Here is a 20,788-nt window from a genome sequence, read left to right as displayed (position 1 = left end):
ATACCAGAGCGGCCCCCGGGACATGGTGCGGAATTGGCGTAACAACAAGTGCAGCTACGCCGTAGCCGTAGAGGCCCATAGTCCTGTTGCAAAATCCCCGTTGCCCAGGAGACGCGCCTGGCCTCCGTTTCAGCCCCACCAACTTCCAGAAGTCGTAGCCGAGTCTCCGCCGATTCGCCAGCCCCACCTTCTGGCAAGTCGCATTTTCGGCAATCCTGATTCCTGGCCGAGGCCTCGCTCTGTCGCTTCAAGCTTGAGAGTCAACGGCACGGCACCGCATGCGTGGCACTGCTGCGTGGCATCGTCTTTCCTCGAACGCTTCAACCATGCGATTACATCCTCTCCATATGGCCTTTGCTTGTACGCGCGGCCCAGCGCTTGCCGACGTGTGTAATGGTAATGCAATGCTCGCTCCGCTCACAATCCTCGTCCCAATATCGAATTTGGCGCGGCCACACTTGGAACAGTACTGCGGTCGATATGTTCGCATGTACATGGCGAGGAGATGAGCAGGTCTATACATGCATGGACAAGTCTATTAATACACAGATTCATCAACCCTCACCCTCGGCCAACCCTGGGCCTGCCACTCCCCCCGGCCGCCTTCACGCCGCCGCCTCCCCGGCCATCAGCACCCCAGACATCAATGAGCTCCTTTTCCGCGTCTTCTCCCTTCCTGCTCCTCCTCTTCCCCGTCCTGCTCAGCATCTCAATGCCCACAATGCCGGCCGCCATCCCCGACAGGTGCGAGGCAATGTCCACCTTGAGCGTCCTGGTCCTGCCAAACGCCGCCATCTGCAGCGCCGCCATCAGGGCCAGGAACACGATGCCGTGGACCCCATCCCCTTGCCGCGGCAGCCCAAACACCTTGAAGCCGTCGTTCCTGTGCGCCCAAAAGTACGCCGAGCAAAGGCCCAGCGTCGCGCCCGAGGCCCCCAGCGACGTCACCGTCAACCACCCCCTTAGTGTGTACGTGACCAGGCTGCCGAGGAAGCCCACGGCGCCGCAGCCCAGGTACAGCGTGAGGAAATCCGCCCGCCCGAGCTCCTCGTGCAGCGCCGTGCCGACGAACCACAGCGGCACCATGTTGACCAGCATGTGGCTCAGCTTGGTGTGGGAGAAGACGGCGGTAAACAGCGTCGGCGGCTTGACCGTGGCCACGACGAAAATCATGTACTTGTTGAACAGGGACCACAGCGGCGGCACGCGCCAGCCCAGGAAGACGAGGGCGTTGATGGCGATCAAGGTGCCGACGGTGGCGTGGGCGGTGGAAACGTCGCGCAGCAGCCGGTACCGCGGCATGGGTTCCTCGTAGACCATGGCCACGGCGGCCATGAAGCCCAACGCCAGCGCGACGAGCGTCAAGGACGGCAGCACGCGCTCCCACGTCTTCATCTCGGGCGGCGCCTCCAGCCCCGACTGTGCCTTTTCGTAGTACTCTGCAACTTTGGGGTTGCTGATGGCCCGGCTGCCGTCCGGCCGTCTGGCCAGGGGCCCCGAGACCCCAACTTGCTCCTCGGCGTCCTTGGCCGCACGCTCCTCCTCGGCGGCCCTGTCCCGGGCCTTTTGCCTGGAAATGTTGCGCGCTCGGATGCGGTCAAAGGCGCCTCGGCCGTACACCGGGTCGTCCGCCTCGGAGGCTGCGTCCTCGCCCTCGGTCGCGTCGTCTCGCCCGGGCGCCGCGGCCCCCTCTCGCGCCGCTCGCTCCTCCGCCTCGCGGTCCATCTGGTTCAGCTCGTCCTCCGCCCTCAGCCCGGCATTCATGACCTCGTCCACCGGGACATGCTGCCGCAGGTACTCCAGCCCCCTGGCAACCAGCGCCTCCGGAAACTGCGCCGTGTGAATGGCAAACGCCGGGTCGTCCAAGGTGCCCGCCACCCGCCGCCCGTGCAGTATGCGCAGCAATCGATTCCCCGCCGCGGCCGAGAATCCCGCCCCGAATATCCTGCCAATCTCCTCCTCGGAGAGGTCGCCGGCGCGGAACTGCAGCCCTTGCTGGTCGCGGTAGTCGCGCGGGAGGTCCTCGTAGTTCCGGACGACCTTGGACGAGGAGCTGAAGAGCGTACGCCGGCCCTGAAGCAAATCAAGCGGGCTTGCGCGCACACACACCCTCGGCGGCCGCCACGACCCGGGGTACACGAGGACGGCCGACCGCGAACACATGGCGCGCGACACGAGTCGTGGCCCGTCCGCCGTGGACAGTCGCAGTCCCCTCGCAGCGGCCGCCACGGCGCGCGCGCAACGCCCCGGACAAGCGGTAAGCACGTTCATCTCGCAGCAGCAGCAAGGCCGCAGGAAACGCCTCCTGCGCGCGTCGTGCCCTCGGAGCCGCACGTCGCAGGGTCGTCCAAGCATCCAGCCGGAAGCGGGATGCTGGATGCTGGATGCTGGAAGCGGGATGCTGGATGCGGATGTTGGGTGTCGGCAGTTGGCAGTTGGCAGTTGGAGGTTCGGAAAAAAAAAAAAAGACAGAGAGAAAGCAAGACAGACAGACCGGCTCGGCACGGCAGAACCCGGCCGACACCCCCACCAGTCAGCCACTCCATCAGCACCCCAGACCGCCTCGCAACTCCGCATGCATCGACGTCGGTCCTCCAAGACGCCGACACAACGCCCAACCATCCATCCGCCATGTCGGCAGACACGCGGCCCATATCGCCGGCCCGCTTCGCCACGGCCCTCAAAGACCTCTCCGTCCCCATGCTGCACGTCAAGGTGCTCGAGATCCGCAACTCCATCGCCCACCTGCACTACTCAAACGACCAGCTGAAGCCCTTCGCCGAGGGGTCGGCCACCGCGCCGGGCGACGGCGCCGCCCCCGGCCCGGACCAGGACTGCATCGACGCCATCCGGGAGAACGAGGTGGTGATAGACCGCATGGCCCAGCGGATGGCCCTCATCCGGGCCGAGTTGGAGGGCCGCGGCCTCGGCTGGACCGAGTTCCGGAGCAAGGAGGAGGCAGAGGCCGCTGCCGGCGAGGCGAGAGCGGGCGCGGGCGCGGGCGCGGACGCGGACGCGGGATCCCGGCCCAACGGCCACGAGCACGAGCACGAGCACGAGCACGAGCACGAGCACGCGACGCACTCGGCGTGGACGGACGGCACTTTTCAGACCGGCACGATACGCGACGGGCAGGTTCGTACGGATCCGAGGCCTGCTCCTCCAACAGGGCCTGGGAACCATCCCGGTGGGAGGCTGACTGATGAGGAGCTGAGGCGGGCAATGGAGGAGAGGATGCGGGACTTGGGCGGCAGCGACGGCGAAGACGATGGTGGCATGCACCTGTGAATGGGGTGTCGCCCCATGTTCAGAGTTTGCGTTGCGGCGTCGTTGTTTGACAGAGGGAAACAAGTCGCAGTTTTTTGTACCCAAAAAGGGGAAAGAAAAGGAAAAAGGACAAGAATTGTACACGTGGGAATTGTTGGGCATGGACGCACACTCAAGTCGATTCAAGGGCGTGAGGCATCTTCAAGAGTCAAGGCAATCAGGTTTTCTTGTCGCGTGGTCAATGAAACTTGATTGTCAGCTGCACAGTTCTGATGCAGCAGCCATCAAGATTACGGACACAAGGTACTGTGTCACGTGTGCACAGTGTCGTGGACCTTTGTAATGATGTATATATACATATACACATATGACTACCTAGTCCCCCTCGTTCAAAAGATAATAAATCCAAGCTGGACGCGTGCCGATCCCATGAGAGTCCCAATGCTATACAAGATGAAAACAGTGTAATAAACAAACGCCTCGCAATTCGCTGTCTAATGCGGTCAACGCAACTCGAAATGTGAATGCTATGAAACTCCAATATGGTGCAGAACGAGCGTCGGAAGACGCCGCAAAACTCAAATGTGTCGGCGGCAATGCCTCTAGTCTGTGTCATCTCCCACTGGAGAATCTACCCAGACGTTGGCCTTAGTTCTGGCAGACTTTTGTCGCCTTGACTTTTTTGACAGCGTGCGAGAGCCCCCACTCCCGTCTGTGCTGTGTATTGTTTCCAGCTTGGGTCTCTGGGCAACATGTCCCATGGCGCTGCTGGTGTGACTAAACGTTTTTGATATCTGCAGTGGCGGAACAGTGTCCGCATCGGCGTCAGATTCGATCCCGGGAGGCACCGCCACAGGCACACGTCGACGACTGCGGCGTCGCTCGGACGGCTTGTCAATGGAATCGTCCGACCCGTTGAAGGACAGGCTGCGACTCCGGGTATGGCCTACTGACAGATTGCTGCGGGTGATGAAGAGAGACTCGATAAGTTCGACCTCAGTTGGGTTGCTCTCCTTCCTTGTCCTCCTCTCCTTGGCCATCTTCTCGTGCAACTTGCGACCCAAGCTGCCGTCGTCTCCTATCAATGTCCCGCCACTCGACTTGCTTCCGGAGCTGACGGCACGCAAGACAGGAACTTTACCTTCCATTATCTTGGCCGGCGGAGGCGGCTGCAGCATCCATTTACGGGCATCCCTGTGAGGAGGTCTGCTGCTGACCACGGGTGGGTGATAATCATTCACCGGTGGGTTCTTGGGGGTTAGATAAAAGTCGCGGCGTTCCTGTTCCGTCACTTCCTTTTCGATTCCCAAGGTAGACTCGATTAATCTCCCCGCGGAGTCGCGAGCTTTTGAGAAGGCGTCCATCAACTTGTGTCCTGATCCGACATATCCCGGGTCGGTCAACTGTCCCCAAAGTTCCTCGTCTTCGCGTTGATAACCTCGTCGCCGGTTCCAATCCCCGGACAAAGTGTCATCTGGCGGCATGGCCGTCATACTGTCACTGAAACGCGTTCGACTGTCACCAATGTTTGTGTGTTCAGACATGCTAGGTGTCACACTGTCCCGCCCTGAGCTGCTAGTCAAACCACGTTGACTGGAATTCTTGCTCACGGACTTTTTGGGCAAACTCGGACCCATGCTGATTTCCTCCTGCCAGTAGGGATTCGTGTTGAACGGCGAAGGATGCCGGTACAAGCCGGGCTGTTCCGCCACCAACTTGGCCCTGTCCTCCCTCTCTTTCCTCGCCTGGGCCTTGGCTTTTTGTCGATGACGAACTTTTGCGCATGGTGTGCAGGCAAGGAAGTAGAAGACGGCCGACTGGAAAGCGACGGGCAAAGACATGACGTTGATAAATCAGGGGATCCCCTTCATCAAGCCTGTTGTGAAGTTGCTGCCTGGTGTTGCGTGTACATGGGAGGCCGCACAATCCGTATGGAGAGGAGGAAAAATCGAATCGCGGCGAGGACGATGCAATTGTAAAATGTCCTGTGATGCCCAAGTAGTCGAAAGGAAAGACAATGGAGTGCAACAGGTGTTGGTTATAAGCGGCAAGCTCGGTTACGGAGTCGGGAGATGGCGTGAGGAAACAGAAGACGGAATCGAGAGCAGTTGCACTATGGTCGGAGCAGACGGCGTTGCGGGCTTTTGGCTTGGCTGGAGTGGGATTGCAAGCGGCCAAATGTCTTGCAGGGGGGGTGAATGGCTCTCCAAGTCGAGGGTTGAGAGGGTCGAGGGTCGACGTCGACGTCGAGAGGGCGGCGGTCTTTTGACGGGCAAAGGGGGCGAGACAGGCAGTTGAGGCCCAGACCAGACTGGACTAGCCACGTCAGGAAATAGCGCAGGCAAAGATGGGTACAAATGGAAGAGATTTTTCAACAAAGCAGAGGAGATTGGACTTGTTAGGCGGCGAATTGAAGACAAGAATTGGGCAGAGGGAAACGGAGGATAGACATGAGGGGGAAGTGCCGGCGGAGAGATGCGATGAGAGACTGGAAACAGGCAGACGGAGGGAAATGGGAGGATGGAAAGACGTACCCGCCGCCGCATCAGCACGCACTTGGGGGTCGTTTCGGGTGGGCGATGGAGTGGGCAGGCACAGGAACCGCCAAGCGGCAGTGAGACAGTCGACCAGTCACAGCAGGCCCACGGGCACCGGCACGCCTGGAGCGCCTGGAGGAGGGGGAAAGGGGGGGGGGGCGTGGGTGAGTGGGTGAGTGGTGAGTGGGATGGCTGAGAGCCCTGGTGCCAGTGCCAGTGCCCGTTGCCCAAACTGAGCGGCGGCGGTTGATGGTCCGGCACTGACTGGCATTGGCCACGCAAGGGCAAAGGCCAGGCCCACGCCGCTCCCCTCCTTGCGGCAAGCCTCCGCGCAAGCTGGTCATGGAGCCAGGGAGCCGTGGAGTCATGGAGCGATGACGGTGTCGGCGTGAGGGCAGCGTCAGCTCGACTCAATTGCTGCGTCAAACGCAGCCGACGTCAACGAGACGCCGGCGCCATGGCGAGCCTAGGCCCGACTGGGGAATCGATTCTGCAGGCAGGGTGCGGGCGAGACGGCGTCTGAGATGAACTGGTCCATCGTGGCCGTTTTGAGCCGAGGACAAGGGCAAGGGTGCGTGCGGAAACGGCCCTGCAACGGAGCCTCGTGGGCCTGGGGTCGGTTGACGGGTTGGCATGCAAGCCGGGAGCGGCAGTGTTGTACTGTATGCACAAGACATGCAACAACTCATCATCATGACAATTACAACTGTCAACGGTCAGTGTCCATGTGTTGTTGTTGGGCCGGCGCCGGGCGTCTGGAGGATCCGGTGTGATGGCGATATGTGCGTAGTAATATTAATGGAAGTGTGGCCCAGTCCGAGCAATATGAAGTGCAGTACGGAGTACATGCATAGTACTATACTCCGTACTATGTGTACGGACTATGTACTTAACGGAGTATGTCCTTGACTTTGGTGGCTGCCGACGGCGGGGCGCCCAACTGTGAGCACCGTCGCACGAACCGTCAACTCGGGAACCAGCCTGCGTCCACCAAATACGTTCGCCTCCGTACTGCATCATGTGTAGAAAATTTCAGGGGGGCGGCACCGAGGAGAGGGGAAGATGTCGAGAAGGAGAAGAAAAAAGAAGAAAAGAAGAGAAACCCCCATCCTTCTGCAACAGTGTGCATGCAATCTTGCCCAACCAACCAACATTCAGCTCAGCGTGATTGTGATTGGCTGAGCGCAGGCCGTCGAAGCCGTAGACGCCACCACCAGACACGATCAAGTGCGTCCCATGCGAGATGCAGCGCCCCCGTCCAGACGCCCGCGGCAAAAGCAGCTAGCGCACAGATGGTTTCCGGTAAGCTGGCACCTTCGAGATTACGGAGCACTAGTACGGGGTACGGAGTACGGGGTCCTAGTATGTATAAGTACGCAGTTGCTCAAGTTCCCAGACATGGGGCAGCAAGCGCCCAATGCGCCCGATGAAGAAGAGGAGGAGGAGGAGACGTGCCCCCCGCGCCTCGGGATCCAAAGCAACGACCAAACCGCGAGTACCATCTATCCACCTAGCTGTTGACCGAAGTATGCGTCCGCGTAATAATGTATCCAAGGAAATTCAATTTCATGCTGCCGCTCTACCAGGCCCTAGAATCGCGACATACACAGCAATGCCATTGCCATGGACAGCCAACAACTCATCATCTCAAATTCCATATTCAACCCCATCACCTTTTCTTTTTTTTGTTTTTCCCCCTGGCTTGTACTTTGAGCAGGGCCAATCAAAGCAGACTCGAAGTCGTCAGAATTCCAATCACAGCATCGATTGGACATGAGCTGCCCTGCCGGAACACCGTTTGTGCTGGACGGGCATTTTCCCCGACACACCACCCCCCTCCCCTTCTTTAATGCAGCGCCCGTCTCCCCTGTGCTACAGATATCAGTTACACTTTTTTTGCGATCAACCATGTTTCGCCGGTCTGCGGAGAAAATAAAGTTCCAAACTAAACAATAAAAACATGTGAATTGAAAAAGATGACAGCTTCGCGTCAACTTGCGGTAGTTATACAGGGTCAGAGTGCATCTCATGATACCCCAGGCCCAAGGTCGAAGCGAAAAACTTTATAGGCGGGCTTGTGCTACAGCACTGCATTAGTATTGAAATCCTGCCAATCATTTAGACGTCCCACTCCTCCTCTACCTCTTCGGCTGCACCGTCATCGAGTGCTGAGAACGCACCGAAGCTCTGAGGAGCACCAGACTTGGATGTCGGTTTTGGCGCTGGTGCAGGTGTAGGCGTGGGTTTGTCGGTTTGAGCAGCTGGCTGCTTGGGCGCCTCGTCCCCAGAGCCGCCAGAGCTTTTCTTGCTCTTCCGAGAGGATTTGGCTGGGACAGTGCTCCACTCGTCAGCGTCGTTCTTGAGCATCTCGAGCTGTTCCTCCTCAGAGGGAAGAGAGGTAATCCACGAATTCTCGGACCGTGCTTGGGCCTGTTGGCTCTTGACTTCACCTGCCGCCTTGTCCACGGTATCCAGAGGCTGGTGCAAGGACTTTTCACCGTTCTCGACGGGCTTGGCACCAGTTCCATTGGGACCGCCTTTGGCCCAGGAGCTGTCGCCGTTGGTGGGCTTGAACTGGGAGCCATCTTTGGCCGGCCGTCCCTCAGCTATGCGTGCAGTTCGTCGCTGCTTCTCCTCCAAGACCCTGCGCTCCTTCTCTGCCTCTTCACGTGCTTGCTTGGCAGCTTCCGCCTTCTTTCTATTTTGCCGTTGTTTCTTGGATTCCGTCTTTTGAGGTGCCTTGGTTGTCTTGAGCTTCTCCTTTTGCTTGTCCGCGTCGGTAATCCGCAGGACAGAAGGGCCAGCAGCGGCAGGCTCAAGCATATCACTGATGCCCGAGGCATCCACGGGGCGAGCTTCTGGAGACTCCTGAGGAGACTCGACTGGGGACTCGACTGAGGACCGATCATCATCGGCCTCGGCACCGGTATCCGTCGGCTTCTCCTGGACAACGTTGCTATACAGCTGGTTCGCCCGGGACTGCTTGACAGACTTTTCCTTGTGCTTGCCTCCCTCCGTATTGTGGCTAAACTTCTTGCCTTCCTTGGCCTTTGCCAACAGCTTGGCGAATTCGCGATTGTCCACCCCATCGTCTGGCGTATCGTCTACAGAGGATTGAGCCGGAGGGGGCCCAGCGGCAGCATTGGTTCGAGCTTTGGCCTTGGAGGCTTCCTGGGCCTCAGAGGTGAAGGTCTCTAGGCGTTGCTTTTTCTTTCTATCCTCCCTGCGTGGCTCATTTTGTCGGGTCCTTGCAATGCGTGGGGGATTGGCCGCAGTTCTTCCGTTGGCTTTTTTGGTGGAAACATGATAGATGGCAAAGCCAAGGCCCAGCAGGGCGGCATAAGCCGTGGCAGTGTACATGTAGCTCATGTTCGAGTCGGCCATGGTGGTGTGCGGTGTGAAACCAAGGGTTTCAGAGAAGCACTGCAGGAGCCACAAAGTGCAGCAAGCGAGACGGTTTCGGCTCGATAAACGATGGCCAAGGATCAGCGAGGCCCGGAAGAGGCGCCCAGAGGAAAGGCCAAGGACCGAGCAAACGTTGTAAAGTCGGCCGGCTCTAGATTGTCGACGCAACAATCGCTCGGGCCCAAGTATGGCGATGCTTTGCCAATCGAGGCCGTCGACGCGGTACCGACGAGGTAGTTGACTGAAGGCGGAGGGTGATCTCAAAACGGGGTCGGGAAAGGAGGTCAGGGGCGGTGGGATGAGGCAGGGCGCTGGCGAATAGACAGAAAACCAACAGGCTATGGATGACAGGAATGTAAGACGGAGAAGCAGTAACAAGAGGATGGAAAGGAGAGGGCGGGAGAGACTGAGTAGAAATTGAGAGGTGGTGAAGAGTGAAGAGAGACCAGAGGCAGGTCGAGAAGGGAAGGCAGTGAGTTGAGGTGGGACAGGTGATTTTGGAATGGCCAGATGTCAATTAAGTACGGAGTACTCCGTAGCCACTCCAGACTTTTAGTTGGCCTGCATGTGGATTGGACCGGCCGACCACTAATAATACGCACCGGACTTTGACCTCGACAGCAAGTACCAAAGCACTCGTGCGGCTTGCGTGCAGCTGGAGTCGTGCGTGCGACACTGCAGGTGCTGGGTGCTGGGTGCCCTGGTGCCCTGGTGCCCGGGTGCCTGGCTTCAAAGACTGTGCACGGGAGGCCGTACATGATACATACTCCGTACTGGGACGGCACATGCATCCCGAGTTGTGGCGACGTCGCCAGATGGTCTTGGCACTAGGCAGGTGTCAAACCAGCTGCCAGCCGGCCACACGCGGCTGCCCGCTTGTAAGGGCAGCAGAGCTCTAACGGGACAGCTGGGAAAATGCCACATACTTCTTTATGCTAGCAGCAAACTCTAATGGAAGCTGTCTTGACGTAAGCTCAGGAGGCACATGTTAGTCACCCCAAGTACTTAAGTACCTTGAATGCCCACTGGTGCGCTCAGGTACCCAAGTGCCGTCACGGGTTCCTTCGTACTGCCTTGGTACTTGCACGTGGCTCGTGGTCCTTCAGAATGACATTTTGTCGGCAGACATGAACACGTATATATTTATTTGTGCGATGTTTACAAACCAAAAGCCAGCTTCGACAAAGCCCGCCGTCAACCAAGTCGATCATAGAATCCACCAATCCTTGCCACTTGACAGATACCACATCAAAGTCGAGTGGGCGGATCTAGCAGGCAGACGGACAGCCTCGACATCAACCATCAATTCGCCAAGTTTACAAGCGCTGTCGAGATCTGCCGTCCTCGTTCTTCCAATCTAAGATACGGCTGCAGTGGAGGGCATCGAGAGCACCACTGACTGGCTCAGAAATGGATTCTGACCGACCACGAATGGCGTCGAAATCGTGTGCAGAGCCTTACCGCTAACCTGTACGCTTTGTATCGCGTCCCGGTCTTGGTTGCCGCGCCGCTCTACCACTTTCACAGACGACCGAGCAGGATCTCGAGCAGTCGTCCATCACATCCAATATCCGCCATCGAGAAGGCGACAGTGGTACTTGTGTCCTCTGGGAGGCGACAAGCAGACGCCGATGCGTTGGCTACAATGTCTTCGCGTGAAAGGGCCGCCACGCCAGGCTAACCTGCACGTCTTGATCACTTTATATCATGTACTTGTCGGCCCGCACCCATCTCAGACCCACATACTGGCTCGCCAGCCTGTTTGTTTCGTTCTGTCGCTTCTACCACGATTATCAAGATTCATCCTCTTCTATTCTTCTTCTTTTCTAGTAGTATGCACAAGCGCTGGACGTGGGGCCGACGGCCTGTCCGGTGCCGGATCAGCAGCGGCCGCTCCCGGCAGACTGACGGCCCCACTCTCACCAGCTTGCAGACTTGTTTAGGCGGTGAGGAGCCACAGATTGCTGGCTACCAGCCACCCACGATGGTGCGCGAAGCATATTTGATCCGTCATGGCTTGCACCGGTGTGCGGAGGGCGTCTACGCTTGTATTGTTTCTGCACTTTTTAAATACTAGCTGGCTGTCGCACGCGTGGGAAGCCCGACACTACTATGCGTCATCCAGGCTGTCGCGTGCGAGACCATGATACACCACGGTGTATTCGTGTATACTGTATATATACTTGTAGGTTGACACAGTTCCGAGTCCCCATCAGTGAGTGCCTGACTCGTGGCCACGGCGTCTTCCGCCGGCCTCCGCCGCAACCAAGGGCCGAGCGTGTCCCCCTCCCTCCTCTCCACCACCAACTAAGTACGGAGTACTTGGTACTTGCTAATAAGTACTAGCAGGTAGCCAAGTACCCAGGTACGTACCGGACTATCAATCTCACGAGGGGTCGCCACGACCCGGCTGGCTTGGAGAAGAAAAAAGAGCCCTCGCTCCTCGTCCCGTCAGCATCGTGGCGAGTCTCTGTCTCCCCAGCCCGCGACATACATTACCTTGCCCCTCGGGCGCGGCTATTCAGCCAGGAACTTTCGAATCCGCCCTCCAGCTGCCAGGATTCTGCTTACTGCTGCAAGACCAGCAAGGGGCTGTCCGCACGACACCCAGGGCTCAGTTCGCAGGCGCCTTGTTCTTCCTCTGCCACGCGGTCCTTTTCTTGCCTGTAGCGGTGGTCTGCATTGCAACCTTGGACATGAGATAAAGTCCACCCTGCAAGCTCACGCTCCCTCACATCATAGCCATAGCCGCCGTTGTGTGATTTCCCGTCAGCAAAGATGGCGCCGCAAAAGATCATCATTGACACCGACCCCGGTAGGTATATTGCGGTACAACACCAGGAGACGCAGAGTAGGTGTAACTATCGGCGGCGGGCTAACCGGAGGCACGTCTAGGCGTCGACGACGTCATGGCCATGCTTTTGGCCCTGAGCGCCTCCCCCGAGGAGCTCGAGGTCGCCATGCTATCCGTCACGTACGGAAATGTTCCTCTGCAGAGGTGAGACATTCATCATGCACATGCACTCTTGTTCCCGGCCATGACCTCGTGCCTTTCAAGAGAAAAGGGGGGGAACTGGGGGAGAGACATGTCAGACACCAAGGCTGACCGACGCTAGCTGCCTTCGCAACGTCGTCACCATGTTTCACGTCTTGGAAAAGGAGTTGCAATGGAGAAAATCCACCGGTAGGGCCGAGGGATTTGAGGCCATGAAGAGGAGCAAGCCCATTGTCGCCGTCGGACCTGAGCACTCTCTCGAGGACAACTGCTTGATGGCCGATTACTTTCGTGAGTGCCGCACCCGTCCAGGGACAAGAGACGGGCCAGGGAAGGGGAAGGGCTTCGCCCCCCGGAAGTTCCGGTGCCTCTACGACTGCGTATCCGGTCCTGTCCAAGCTGACCCGAGCCGTACACGACAGACGGTCTGGATGGCCTGCACAACGTCCACGAAGCGCATCCTCACCTCTGCCCAGCCGACACTTGGAAAGCCCTCTTCCAAGCAGACGCGGCGGCCGAGGCGCACGCGCACTCGCCCTTCTTCACGCCGTCCAGAGAGCCCGCGCACGAGGAGATTCTGCGGATCCTCAGGGAGAACCCCGTCGACACCGTCTCCATCTGCGCCGTAGGCCCCCTGACAAACGTCGCCCTCGCAGCCGCCGAGGACCCCGAAACCTTCCTCCGAGTCAAGGAGCTGGTCGTCATGGGCGGGGCCGTCAACGTCGAGGGCAACATCACCCCCGTCGCCGAGTTCAACTGCTACGCCGACACGGTTGCCGCCGCCCGCGTCTACGCGCTGACCTCGTACAACCCGGCATCCACCATGCCCCCGGCCCCCGAGGGCGAGTTCGCTCTGCGCGCGTACCCGGAGAAGCTCTCGCGCCAGCTGAGGCTGACCCTTGCCCCCCTCGACATCACCACCCCCCACCTCATCAAGAAGCATTTCTTCGCCGAGCGCATTCAGCCCTACATCGACGCAGGCAGCCCCCTGGCCACGTGGACGTCGCACTTCATCAAGGGAGCCTTGAGCCAGATCGAGAAGATGCGCGGCGACGGGAGCGAGCCCGGGCTCTCCCTGCACGACCCCCTCACGATATGGTACATGCTGACCCACGACGACCCCAAGTGGAAGTTCCCCGCCAAGCTCGAGGACATTCGCGTCGAAACCTCGGGCCAATGGACCCGCGGCATGCACGTCGTCGACAAGCGGCTCCGAAGCCGGCCCGCCGAGCTGGCGGCCCTGGCATCCCCCGACCCCCGAGACGATCCCAGCGTCGTCGACCAGGACGAAGCCCCGGGCGACACGCTCGGCTGGCTGAGCGTCCTCAAGGGCAACAGAGTCAATCGTCTCATCGGGTCCCCCGGCGAGGACATCTTCAAGGATGTTTGGATGGAGCGCGTGTTTGCGTGAAGCAACGCCAACCACGTACTACATAGAACATAGAACTCCCATAGCCGACGCGTAACCATGACCACGGTGCCAAGCACGGCCCCCAGCACCAGACGTACGTAGCCGTCGGGGCAAACTTGGCCCAACCAGAAAGCAAGTAGTTCAAGCAAAGAGACCAAAGAGAAAAGCCAACATGTATTTTCAAAAGAAGGCCGCCGTCAACCCCAAAACGCCCCCCCGTCCCTGCAAGCCCCCGTTCCCCAGGGTCAGCCAGCCAGCCAGCCAGCCAGTCAGCCTCCCAGCAAGTAACCAACCGCCCGCGCCGAGCCCGCCCGGCCCGGTCTAGACGTGCTTGATGCCGCCGATTTCCGACCCCTTGACCTCGGTCCAGTTGATGCTCCCGTCCAGGCTCTCGTCCACCAGGCCCACGGAGCACACGTTGTCGCCGCGCACGAGGTACAAGCCGAGCGGGTGGACTTCGGACGGCTCCTGGTCATCCGCCTCGTGGATGACGCGCTCCTCCGTCCCGGTCAGGACCTAGATGGGCCGCGGGGAAACGGGAGACGTTAGCGACTGCCGCCATTTATTTGCTGTTCCACAGCGACGACACCGTCAAGGGGTAGATTGGTAGGGCACCGCGCACCAGGTTGGTCGATTGGTCGCAGGCTGCGAGGGTGCCGACGAGGATTCGCGAGTCCGCCGTCACCACGAGCACCTTTTCTGCGAGTGCGTCAGTCGGGACTCGAGCGCGCCCGGCGGCCGGGCACGGCGACGAGGTCCAAGGCACACTTACTGTTGAGGTATCCCCCTAGAGTTGCCATGCTTGCAGGATCCCCCCGGCTGGCGCGGAACGAAAACGGGCGCGGAGGCGGCAGGCAGTCAGGCAGGCCGGGAGTGCCGACGACAAAGGATTGTTTTTGTTTTCCTGGAAGGTTGACGAGGCGGGGGAGGAAAAACCGCAAATACTATGCCGTTTGAAGCTTCATTTGCTGTTGGGACAGGGCAGGTCTGCTCTCCAGCAGGCGGAGGCGCGCTAAGCCACGTTGGGCGTTGGGCTACGTTGTCGCCGCACAAAAAATTCAGGCACCAGGCTCCAAAGTGCGTGCGACGGAGGGAGGCGAGGACACAAGCGACGGAACGCAAGAAGGCGACGCATTCTTTGCTGTCCAATATCGTCGAGCCATGGCATCGCTCCGACGGCGGTTATCCGGTGGGCGCCGGCTCATAATTGTACGCGGGATGCAATGGTAACAACGTGGGTAGACACTTTACCATGCACCGTCAAAAGAGCACCGTCAAAATCACAAAATCACAGCCCTCTCTGCCAGAAACGACTCTGCAAGTTCGGCCGCTGCTAGGACATGTACATTCACAAAAGATCCTTCTCAAGCTCAATCCTTTGCCAGTACGCGTGTTCATTCGATATAATTCCATCTGCCAGTCCACATCTCCCCCACATGGCTACTTTGAAAAGCTACCTTCAAAATGCCGTTTCATAGCATCAGGCCAATCACTCCGCTAAACGTCTCTTCTTCACTACGCCAGCCAAGCCAGCGGGAGCAATGAAAAGACATGAGTTCGCGTCACCTGGAGGCAGTGTAATACCAGGGACACTGTGGGCAGGATCGTGTGCAAGCACAGAGGAAACTGCCCGCGAGCCAAAAATAAGAATAATCACGATTGGTCTCAATAGAGACCTTTCAGAGATTAAACTGAAAAGAACAGATACTACACTTGATCTAAGCCAAAAGGCAAAGAGAGCTAAGGAGAAAGGAAAGAAAAATTCGAAAAAGCAGGCGGGCGGGCGCGAATTTTATAGCTGCTCGTGTGGGCGGTGTGAGCTGGCGAGCGGCAAAATAGTGTCCAATCAGCGGGGAGCGTCTTGACTTGCGGTGTGGCTGCCTGGAATTTCTTGGCAAGTGCGGGTCTGGCCGACGTGCCTTGCGGCCTTGCGAATGGTCATTGGCTGCTTGGACAGCCGCGCCGAAATTGTTCAGCAATTGCTCACTTTTGATTCACATTTTGGTCAACCACGACCACCAGCGGTTCAATACCTGGTACTTGGGCATTTTTGGTCGTGACTCGTCCGTGACGGTACAGATAATATGCTTGGTGGTTTTTTGTGGCTACCCAAGTGCCCCCGACAGTCAAGAAGAGCGCCCATAACCATCCGGGACGCCGTCTGATGCTTGGTTCCTACATACAAAAAGAAGACGCGAGGAACCCTGTAGCTCGCTTCTGATGGTATCTCCTGTGGTCAAAGCCAACAAGGTCCGAGATTCAATTCTGCCCATAACGCCACACGGGTTAAAAGGAAAAGGAGAAGAAAAGAGAAGAAAAGAAAACCTATACGAAAACGCTTGGCCTCATCGAACAATCCAACGAGGCCGTCTAGTCCTCCACCAACTCGCCTTCGTCTTCCGACACCTTGGCACGCTTTTCAGACCTTCCGTGCTCGGCCCCGCCGTCAGGATCGGCGTCTTTTCTTTTCACCGGTGACCTTGGCATGCTTCCATCCCCTCTGTCAGCGCCATTAGCTCTCGGTGCAGGGCTTCTGCTGCGGCTAGCCCTGTCCAATTCCGTGGGCGTGCCATTCGAAGACAGCGTGTCAGGCTGGCTCGGCAGTGTTTCTGCACGCCTCCGCGTGTTCTCCAAGTCGAATGCGGGCGATGGCAGCGACGGGTTCTGCTTCCTCAGCGGATTCTCCGTGTAGAACTGGCGCATCACCTCGATGGCGCTGGTACAACGCTCCTCGTCTCCATTCAAGTATCTCCACCACGGCTCGCCATTGATATCGTCAATCTGGTGACGGGTATGGACACTGGCGAAGAAGATGGCACTTATCGCCACATCCCGTGCTTCGATTAATAGAGGAATTGCCGTCAAACAGGCGTCGTTGCAGAATGCCCAGGCGGCCTGTCGAAGATTCTTGTTGTGGACAATGTCGAGCTGGCCGAGAAGTTCAAAAAGTTGCCGATACGGATTGTCAATCATGAGGTCGAAGGTAAGCTGCTCGAGCATGATCTCTTCGTAGGTCAGTATGCTGTCTCGCCACCTCCAGTATTCTTTGCTCTGCTCGTCGATTTCAAGCTTTGCGTTCTTCTGAGCCACCTTGGCCACGGCGATGATGATTTCCTTTGTCTTTCGACAGTTTTCCTCGACTTTGTTGGCCAGGAACAGCGCCGTGGCGGCAATATTCTACAAACCCCCCAAAAAAACACGACCCCGGGGTTAGCAAGACAGTCTCCTCAAAAGGCCATGACGGTCTGCCGCTGGAACTTGGGCGGACAGACACGGGACTTACATAGTGGTGTATGCCGCCTTTGTCCTGCACCATGCTGAAGCGCATGAAAAATCTGTGAAAGAAGACGCCGGCAACCCACAGGGTGATCTGGGGCAAGTCCAGCATGACGCCAGCCTGGTAGATAAAATTGACGCCTTTTGCTCGTCGGAGCCGTTCCTCTGACGGCGGTATCCCATCGATGATGCTGGGCGTGCTCAGAACCTCGGCTGACGTGAACGACCATTGATTCGCCACAGTGCCTTGGCCATTGTGGCCAGACTGCGCGGGCGACTGTTGGTCGGACTGCGGCTGCGGCTGCGTCTGAGGGCGCGGGGGAGACGTCCGCGCACTATTCTGAGGAGGCGTTGGGGCGGCAGGTGGGATTTCTCGTGGAGGCACGGGAGACCGCGATGGTCCGTCTGCTCGCGAGCTCCCAGGGAGGGCGGGCGGCTGATAACCCTCGCGGGGCGGACGGTAGCGGTCTATGCTCGCCATTTCCGGCGGATATTATGTCGGATGGCGATCCAGGAGAGAAGGCGACCTTGAAACAGCATGGAGGAGGGGCTATGTCGTGCTTGTGGTCGAGATGAGGCTCGCGTGACGGAAGAGGTGGGATTCGGCTTTTTGAAGTTTGGTGGAGTGACGAGACGCCTCTTCCAATGGGCCGGGCCAGGCCAGGCTGACGAGAGACTAGCCGGACTGAAACTAGCAAGTCGCCAAATTAAGAACGTCAACTGGTGGCAGGAGGTCACCTGACCCACCGCACCCTGCACAGGCCCAACGTCCCAGGGTTGCAACGCTTGCACGGCTGCAGCACATTTGACAGCGTCTTGTGCAAGAAGCGTTCGAGTCTTGTCAGTGCAGGGAACGCAGCTCGCTGCTCACGACGTTGGCATTCGATGCTTCAATGGAACTCTGCCGGCACATCACGGTGCCGTGGATCCTGTACGAGTTATGGACGCGACATGTATAACGTTCCCGTCCAACCAGAAAAAGTCAAGCCAGAACAGAACTCCTCCACAACGAACCCACGCAATGGAGCCATCCGTCGAGGCCCGTCAGCCGTGAGTCGCCGTGGCCATCTGGCGGTACCTACACGGGGGAATGGGAGGAGGAGATTCTCGTGGCTTTCCACATGTCGTTGGTCATACCATGGCGAGATGACTCTTGGAGTAGACACAGCCCGAGGAGAGTGACGAGGGTACCGTGGACACGTGGAGCTCAGTGGAGGGTATCACATGGTCTATTATTTCTTTATATCTGCAGCATGGCGACTCTTTCACAGTGGCTCGGTGTTGTTCCGACCCCAAAGCTTGACTGTCCGATCGTGACCGCCGCTCACTATCCATCTGCCGTCTCTGCTATAATCCACACTTGCAACGGGACCCGTGTGCCCGCTCAGAGTTTGTATCAGGGTCCAGTCGTCTGCCGAGAAGATCTTGACGGTCTTGTCGAACCCGCACGATAGGAGGAAAGTCCCCGACGTCTTGGGAATCTGGTTTCCCTTCTCGTCCACACCGGGCGGAGTTCCTTCGAGGATGTCGTCCGTGCCCCTGAACCACCGCATGTCTGCCACGGCACTGTTGTGGGCGCCGACGCCCCCGGTTCTCTGGACCTTGCGGACGTCCCAGCATTTGATCCAGCCGTCGGCGGACCCAGACAAGACACGGTGGCCGTCTGAGCCCCAGTCGAGCGCATGGATAGCCTTGATGTGGCCGTCCAAGTGACCGTCCAGAATCATGACTGTCCTGCCGGATCGCAAGTCCCAAATTCGGCCGATGCTGTCCAGACCAGCCGTCGCCAAGAGCGAACCGTCGGTGTTGAAGCTCAGCGCGTAGACACCTCTCGAGTGGCCTTCTTGCAGAAGCACCTCGGTGGTGCTCTCAACGTCCCAGAGCCTCCACGATGTGTCCTCCGACGCCGAGGCGAGGTAGCGGCCGCAAGGGTGAAACTCGACACGGCAGACACGCCGAGTGTGTCCTTGCAACGTCGACAGGGGAGTGTCCTGATTCAGCGACCACAGCTGTACCAGCCCCTCGGCACCGCCAGAAGCCAGGTTCACAGTGTCTGGTGATACTGCCCTCTCCGGGAGAGTGGCGCCTGGAAACCAAGACAGACCGCTGATCTTGTTGGTGTGGCCGCGAAAATTCATCTTCTCGGTCAGGTTGGGGACCTCTACCAACTTGACCTGGCCGCCCCAGTTGCCCACGGCCACCAGCTCTCCGCTTGGCGACATTCTCGTCATGCTAATGTGCCTCTGCCCCACGGTCTGGCTGCCTTGCAGCTCGAACTCTTGCAACTTCTCCTTGATCTGTTTGCGAAATCTGACGTGGGTTCGCAACGGAATGGTGGCCTCCAGCTTTTGATAGGCGACCCTTTGTTTGGCTCGAGGCAGCGAGTATTCTGCGATATTTATTCTCGCATTTAGGAGTCGCTCGCCTCCTCTGGAATAGAATTCTTCCTCCTGCTCCTCGGTCTCTTCTTCGGCCGGGGCGTCTGCCATGTCAACGTCGGCATTTTCCAGACCTGCCAGTTCGGCCTGAATGGTCATCAACTCTCGTAATCGGTCACGACGATCGCCTGGCCCCTCCCCGAAGAAGGTCACGGGCTCCCCCATCTCCCTGAGCTTCGCTCGAACGCGGCCATCATCCGTGGGCACGGCGATGGCAGCGGCAAGTCGCTTTCGATTGAACTGGTTCAGGATGGCTGAGGTTTTCTCGGGAGGTGCGCCCGGCTCCACGGGCATGTCGTAGTCGGTGTCATCCTTCAAGTCTTCTAGCGCAATGCCGGCAGGCGAATCAGCCTCCTCGACATATGCCTGACGCGACGGATGCATCATGGCGTGTGTGAGTTGATGCCGGCGGGGACGAAGCCGTTTGGAGGTCGGATGGGTCAAGAAACGGGCCACCAAGCTGTTGTAGAAGCGTCAATATAAGTTGTCGCATGGACGGGGGGTTGATATTTGGTCTCAGTGGGAGGTTGTGCGACGGGTGGATGGAGAGCTCTCTCTCTTTCGATGAAGCTTTTTTGTCTGGACGCGATTGCCAGCGGCTCTGGAAAGATGGAGGGCCGCCTGAGCTGCGTGGGGCTTCCTCTGCCAACATTGGAAGACCCGCTGTCGCAAACCTGTGGCGTCGGCCCGGGGAGTCTTTTGGCGGTAGCAGGTGCAAGTACCAAGTACCACTACATAAGTACGACCTACAGGAGTACTCCTCAGTCAACCTATCTGCTGTCAGTTCAACACATCAGCACGCGGTCCACTGTGTCGCGCTTTCATTAGCCGTCCCACGCGCTGGCCGCTCCATTACTAATAATAGCGGGGAATTGCCCAATAAAAAAAGGGAAACCCAAGAAAGAAAGTCCATGGGAACTCGGGATTCCCCAGGGCAATTTTTTTTTTTAATTTTACGCCGCTGGCCTCGCGGCTTGCCATAGGCCATGAGTGGAGGGCTATTTGCCCTGGGCCCATGTGTCCATGTCATGGCCGTGCCATGTCCGCCCGTGTGCGCCTCGTTGCTTCGATGAATTAAATTAGCACTACGGAGTACTAGTACAAACATAGTACGCTTACGGAGTACATGGCCACTAGACAAACGCGGACGTCCAGTCCGTTCACGAGTCGTCCGTTCACGAGTCGTCCTTGGACTCTTTTTTCTCCTTCCTCTCCTTCTCCCCTTGCCCAGTACACCATCCGGTGAACATCACGACCGCTTTACGAAACCACCGCACAAACTCACCCTGCAAGCTATTGCCAAATGCATATACAGGAGCCCTCCCACATGCCAACCTCATTCTTCAAGTACCAGATGCGCTTTGTGAGCCACTACGAGATCGACCTTCCACTCATCACGGAGGAGCGCGCAGATCCGGAGCGACGCCGGGGCACCACCTGAGTGAGCGTGCCGTCAATT

General features: G+C 58.3%; 8 protein-coding genes across 8 annotated transcripts; 2 read left to right on the top strand and 6 right to left on the bottom strand.

Annotated features, from left to right (window-relative positions):
* Nucleotides 1-561: 561 nt before the first annotated feature.
* On the bottom strand, nucleotides 562-2,163 carry MAM_01999 (rhomboid family protein; the record flags this gene model as incomplete). Its single annotated transcript, XM_040820798.1, has 1 exon — nucleotides 562-2,163. One exon carries the CDS (start codon nucleotides 2,161-2,163, stop codon nucleotides 562-564), a length of 1,602 nt encoding a protein of 533 aa, XP_040681141.1.
* A 468-nt stretch (nucleotides 2,164-2,631) lies between these two features.
* On the top strand, nucleotides 2,632-3,288 carry MAM_01998 (uncharacterized protein; the record flags this gene model as incomplete). The annotated part of the gene is made up of 1 exon (XM_040820797.1): nucleotides 2,632-3,288. The coding sequence occupies one exon, from the start codon at nucleotides 2,632-2,634 to the stop codon at nucleotides 3,286-3,288; it is 657 nt and encodes a 218-aa protein (XP_040681140.1).
* Nucleotides 3,289-3,869: 581 nt separating this feature from the next.
* MAM_01997 (uncharacterized protein) lies at nucleotides 3,870-5,108 on the bottom strand (the record flags this gene model as incomplete). Its single annotated transcript, XM_040820796.1, has 1 exon — nucleotides 3,870-5,108. One exon carries the CDS (start codon nucleotides 5,106-5,108, stop codon nucleotides 3,870-3,872), a length of 1,239 nt encoding a protein of 412 aa, XP_040681139.1.
* Nucleotides 5,109-7,922: 2,814 nt separating this feature from the next.
* On the bottom strand, nucleotides 7,923-9,188 carry MAM_01996 (uncharacterized protein; the record flags this gene model as incomplete). The annotated part of the gene is made up of 1 exon (XM_040820795.1): nucleotides 7,923-9,188. The coding sequence occupies one exon, from the start codon at nucleotides 9,186-9,188 to the stop codon at nucleotides 7,923-7,925; it is 1,266 nt and encodes a 421-aa protein (XP_040681138.1).
* A 2,799-nt stretch (nucleotides 9,189-11,987) lies between these two features.
* MAM_01995 (Inosine/uridine-preferring nucleoside hydrolase domain protein) lies at nucleotides 11,988-13,615 on the top strand (the record flags this gene model as incomplete). Its single annotated transcript, XM_040820794.1, has 4 exons — nucleotides 11,988-12,024; nucleotides 12,105-12,207; nucleotides 12,326-12,495; nucleotides 12,627-13,615. 4 exons carry the CDS (start codon nucleotides 11,988-11,990, stop codon nucleotides 13,613-13,615), a joined length of 1,299 nt encoding a protein of 432 aa, XP_040681137.1.
* Nucleotides 13,616-13,936: 321 nt separating this feature from the next.
* Nucleotides 13,937-14,415, bottom strand: MAM_01994 (ribonucleoprotein (LSM) domain, eukaryotic/archaea-type; the record flags this gene model as incomplete). The annotated part of the gene is made up of 3 exons (XM_040820793.1): nucleotides 13,937-14,131; nucleotides 14,238-14,314; nucleotides 14,388-14,415. The coding sequence occupies 3 exons, from the start codon at nucleotides 14,413-14,415 to the stop codon at nucleotides 13,937-13,939; spliced, it is 300 nt and encodes a 99-aa protein (XP_040681136.1).
* A 1,570-nt stretch (nucleotides 14,416-15,985) lies between these two features.
* MAM_01993 (cyclin) lies at nucleotides 15,986-17,372 on the bottom strand (the record flags this gene model as incomplete). The annotated part of the gene is made up of 2 exons (XM_040820792.1): nucleotides 15,986-16,792; nucleotides 16,899-17,372. The coding sequence occupies 2 exons, from the start codon at nucleotides 17,370-17,372 to the stop codon at nucleotides 15,986-15,988; spliced, it is 1,281 nt and encodes a 426-aa protein (XP_040681135.1).
* A 784-nt stretch (nucleotides 17,373-18,156) lies between these two features.
* MAM_01992 (U4/U6 small nuclear ribonucleoprotein Prp4) lies at nucleotides 18,157-19,716 on the bottom strand (the record flags this gene model as incomplete). The annotated part of the gene is made up of 1 exon (XM_040820791.1): nucleotides 18,157-19,716. The coding sequence occupies one exon, from the start codon at nucleotides 19,714-19,716 to the stop codon at nucleotides 18,157-18,159; it is 1,560 nt and encodes a 519-aa protein (XP_040681134.1).
* Nucleotides 19,717-20,788: the final 1,072 nt, after the last annotated feature.

This window comes from Metarhizium album, assembly GCF_000804445.1.
Source record: "Metarhizium album ARSEF 1941 chromosome Unknown scaffold_3, whole genome shotgun sequence".
NCBI classification, from domain to species: domain Eukaryota; kingdom Fungi; phylum Ascomycota; class Sordariomycetes; order Hypocreales; family Clavicipitaceae; genus Metarhizium; species Metarhizium album.
Note: the sequence above shows the minus strand (reverse complement) of the source record. Positions and strands in the feature narration are given on the sequence as shown.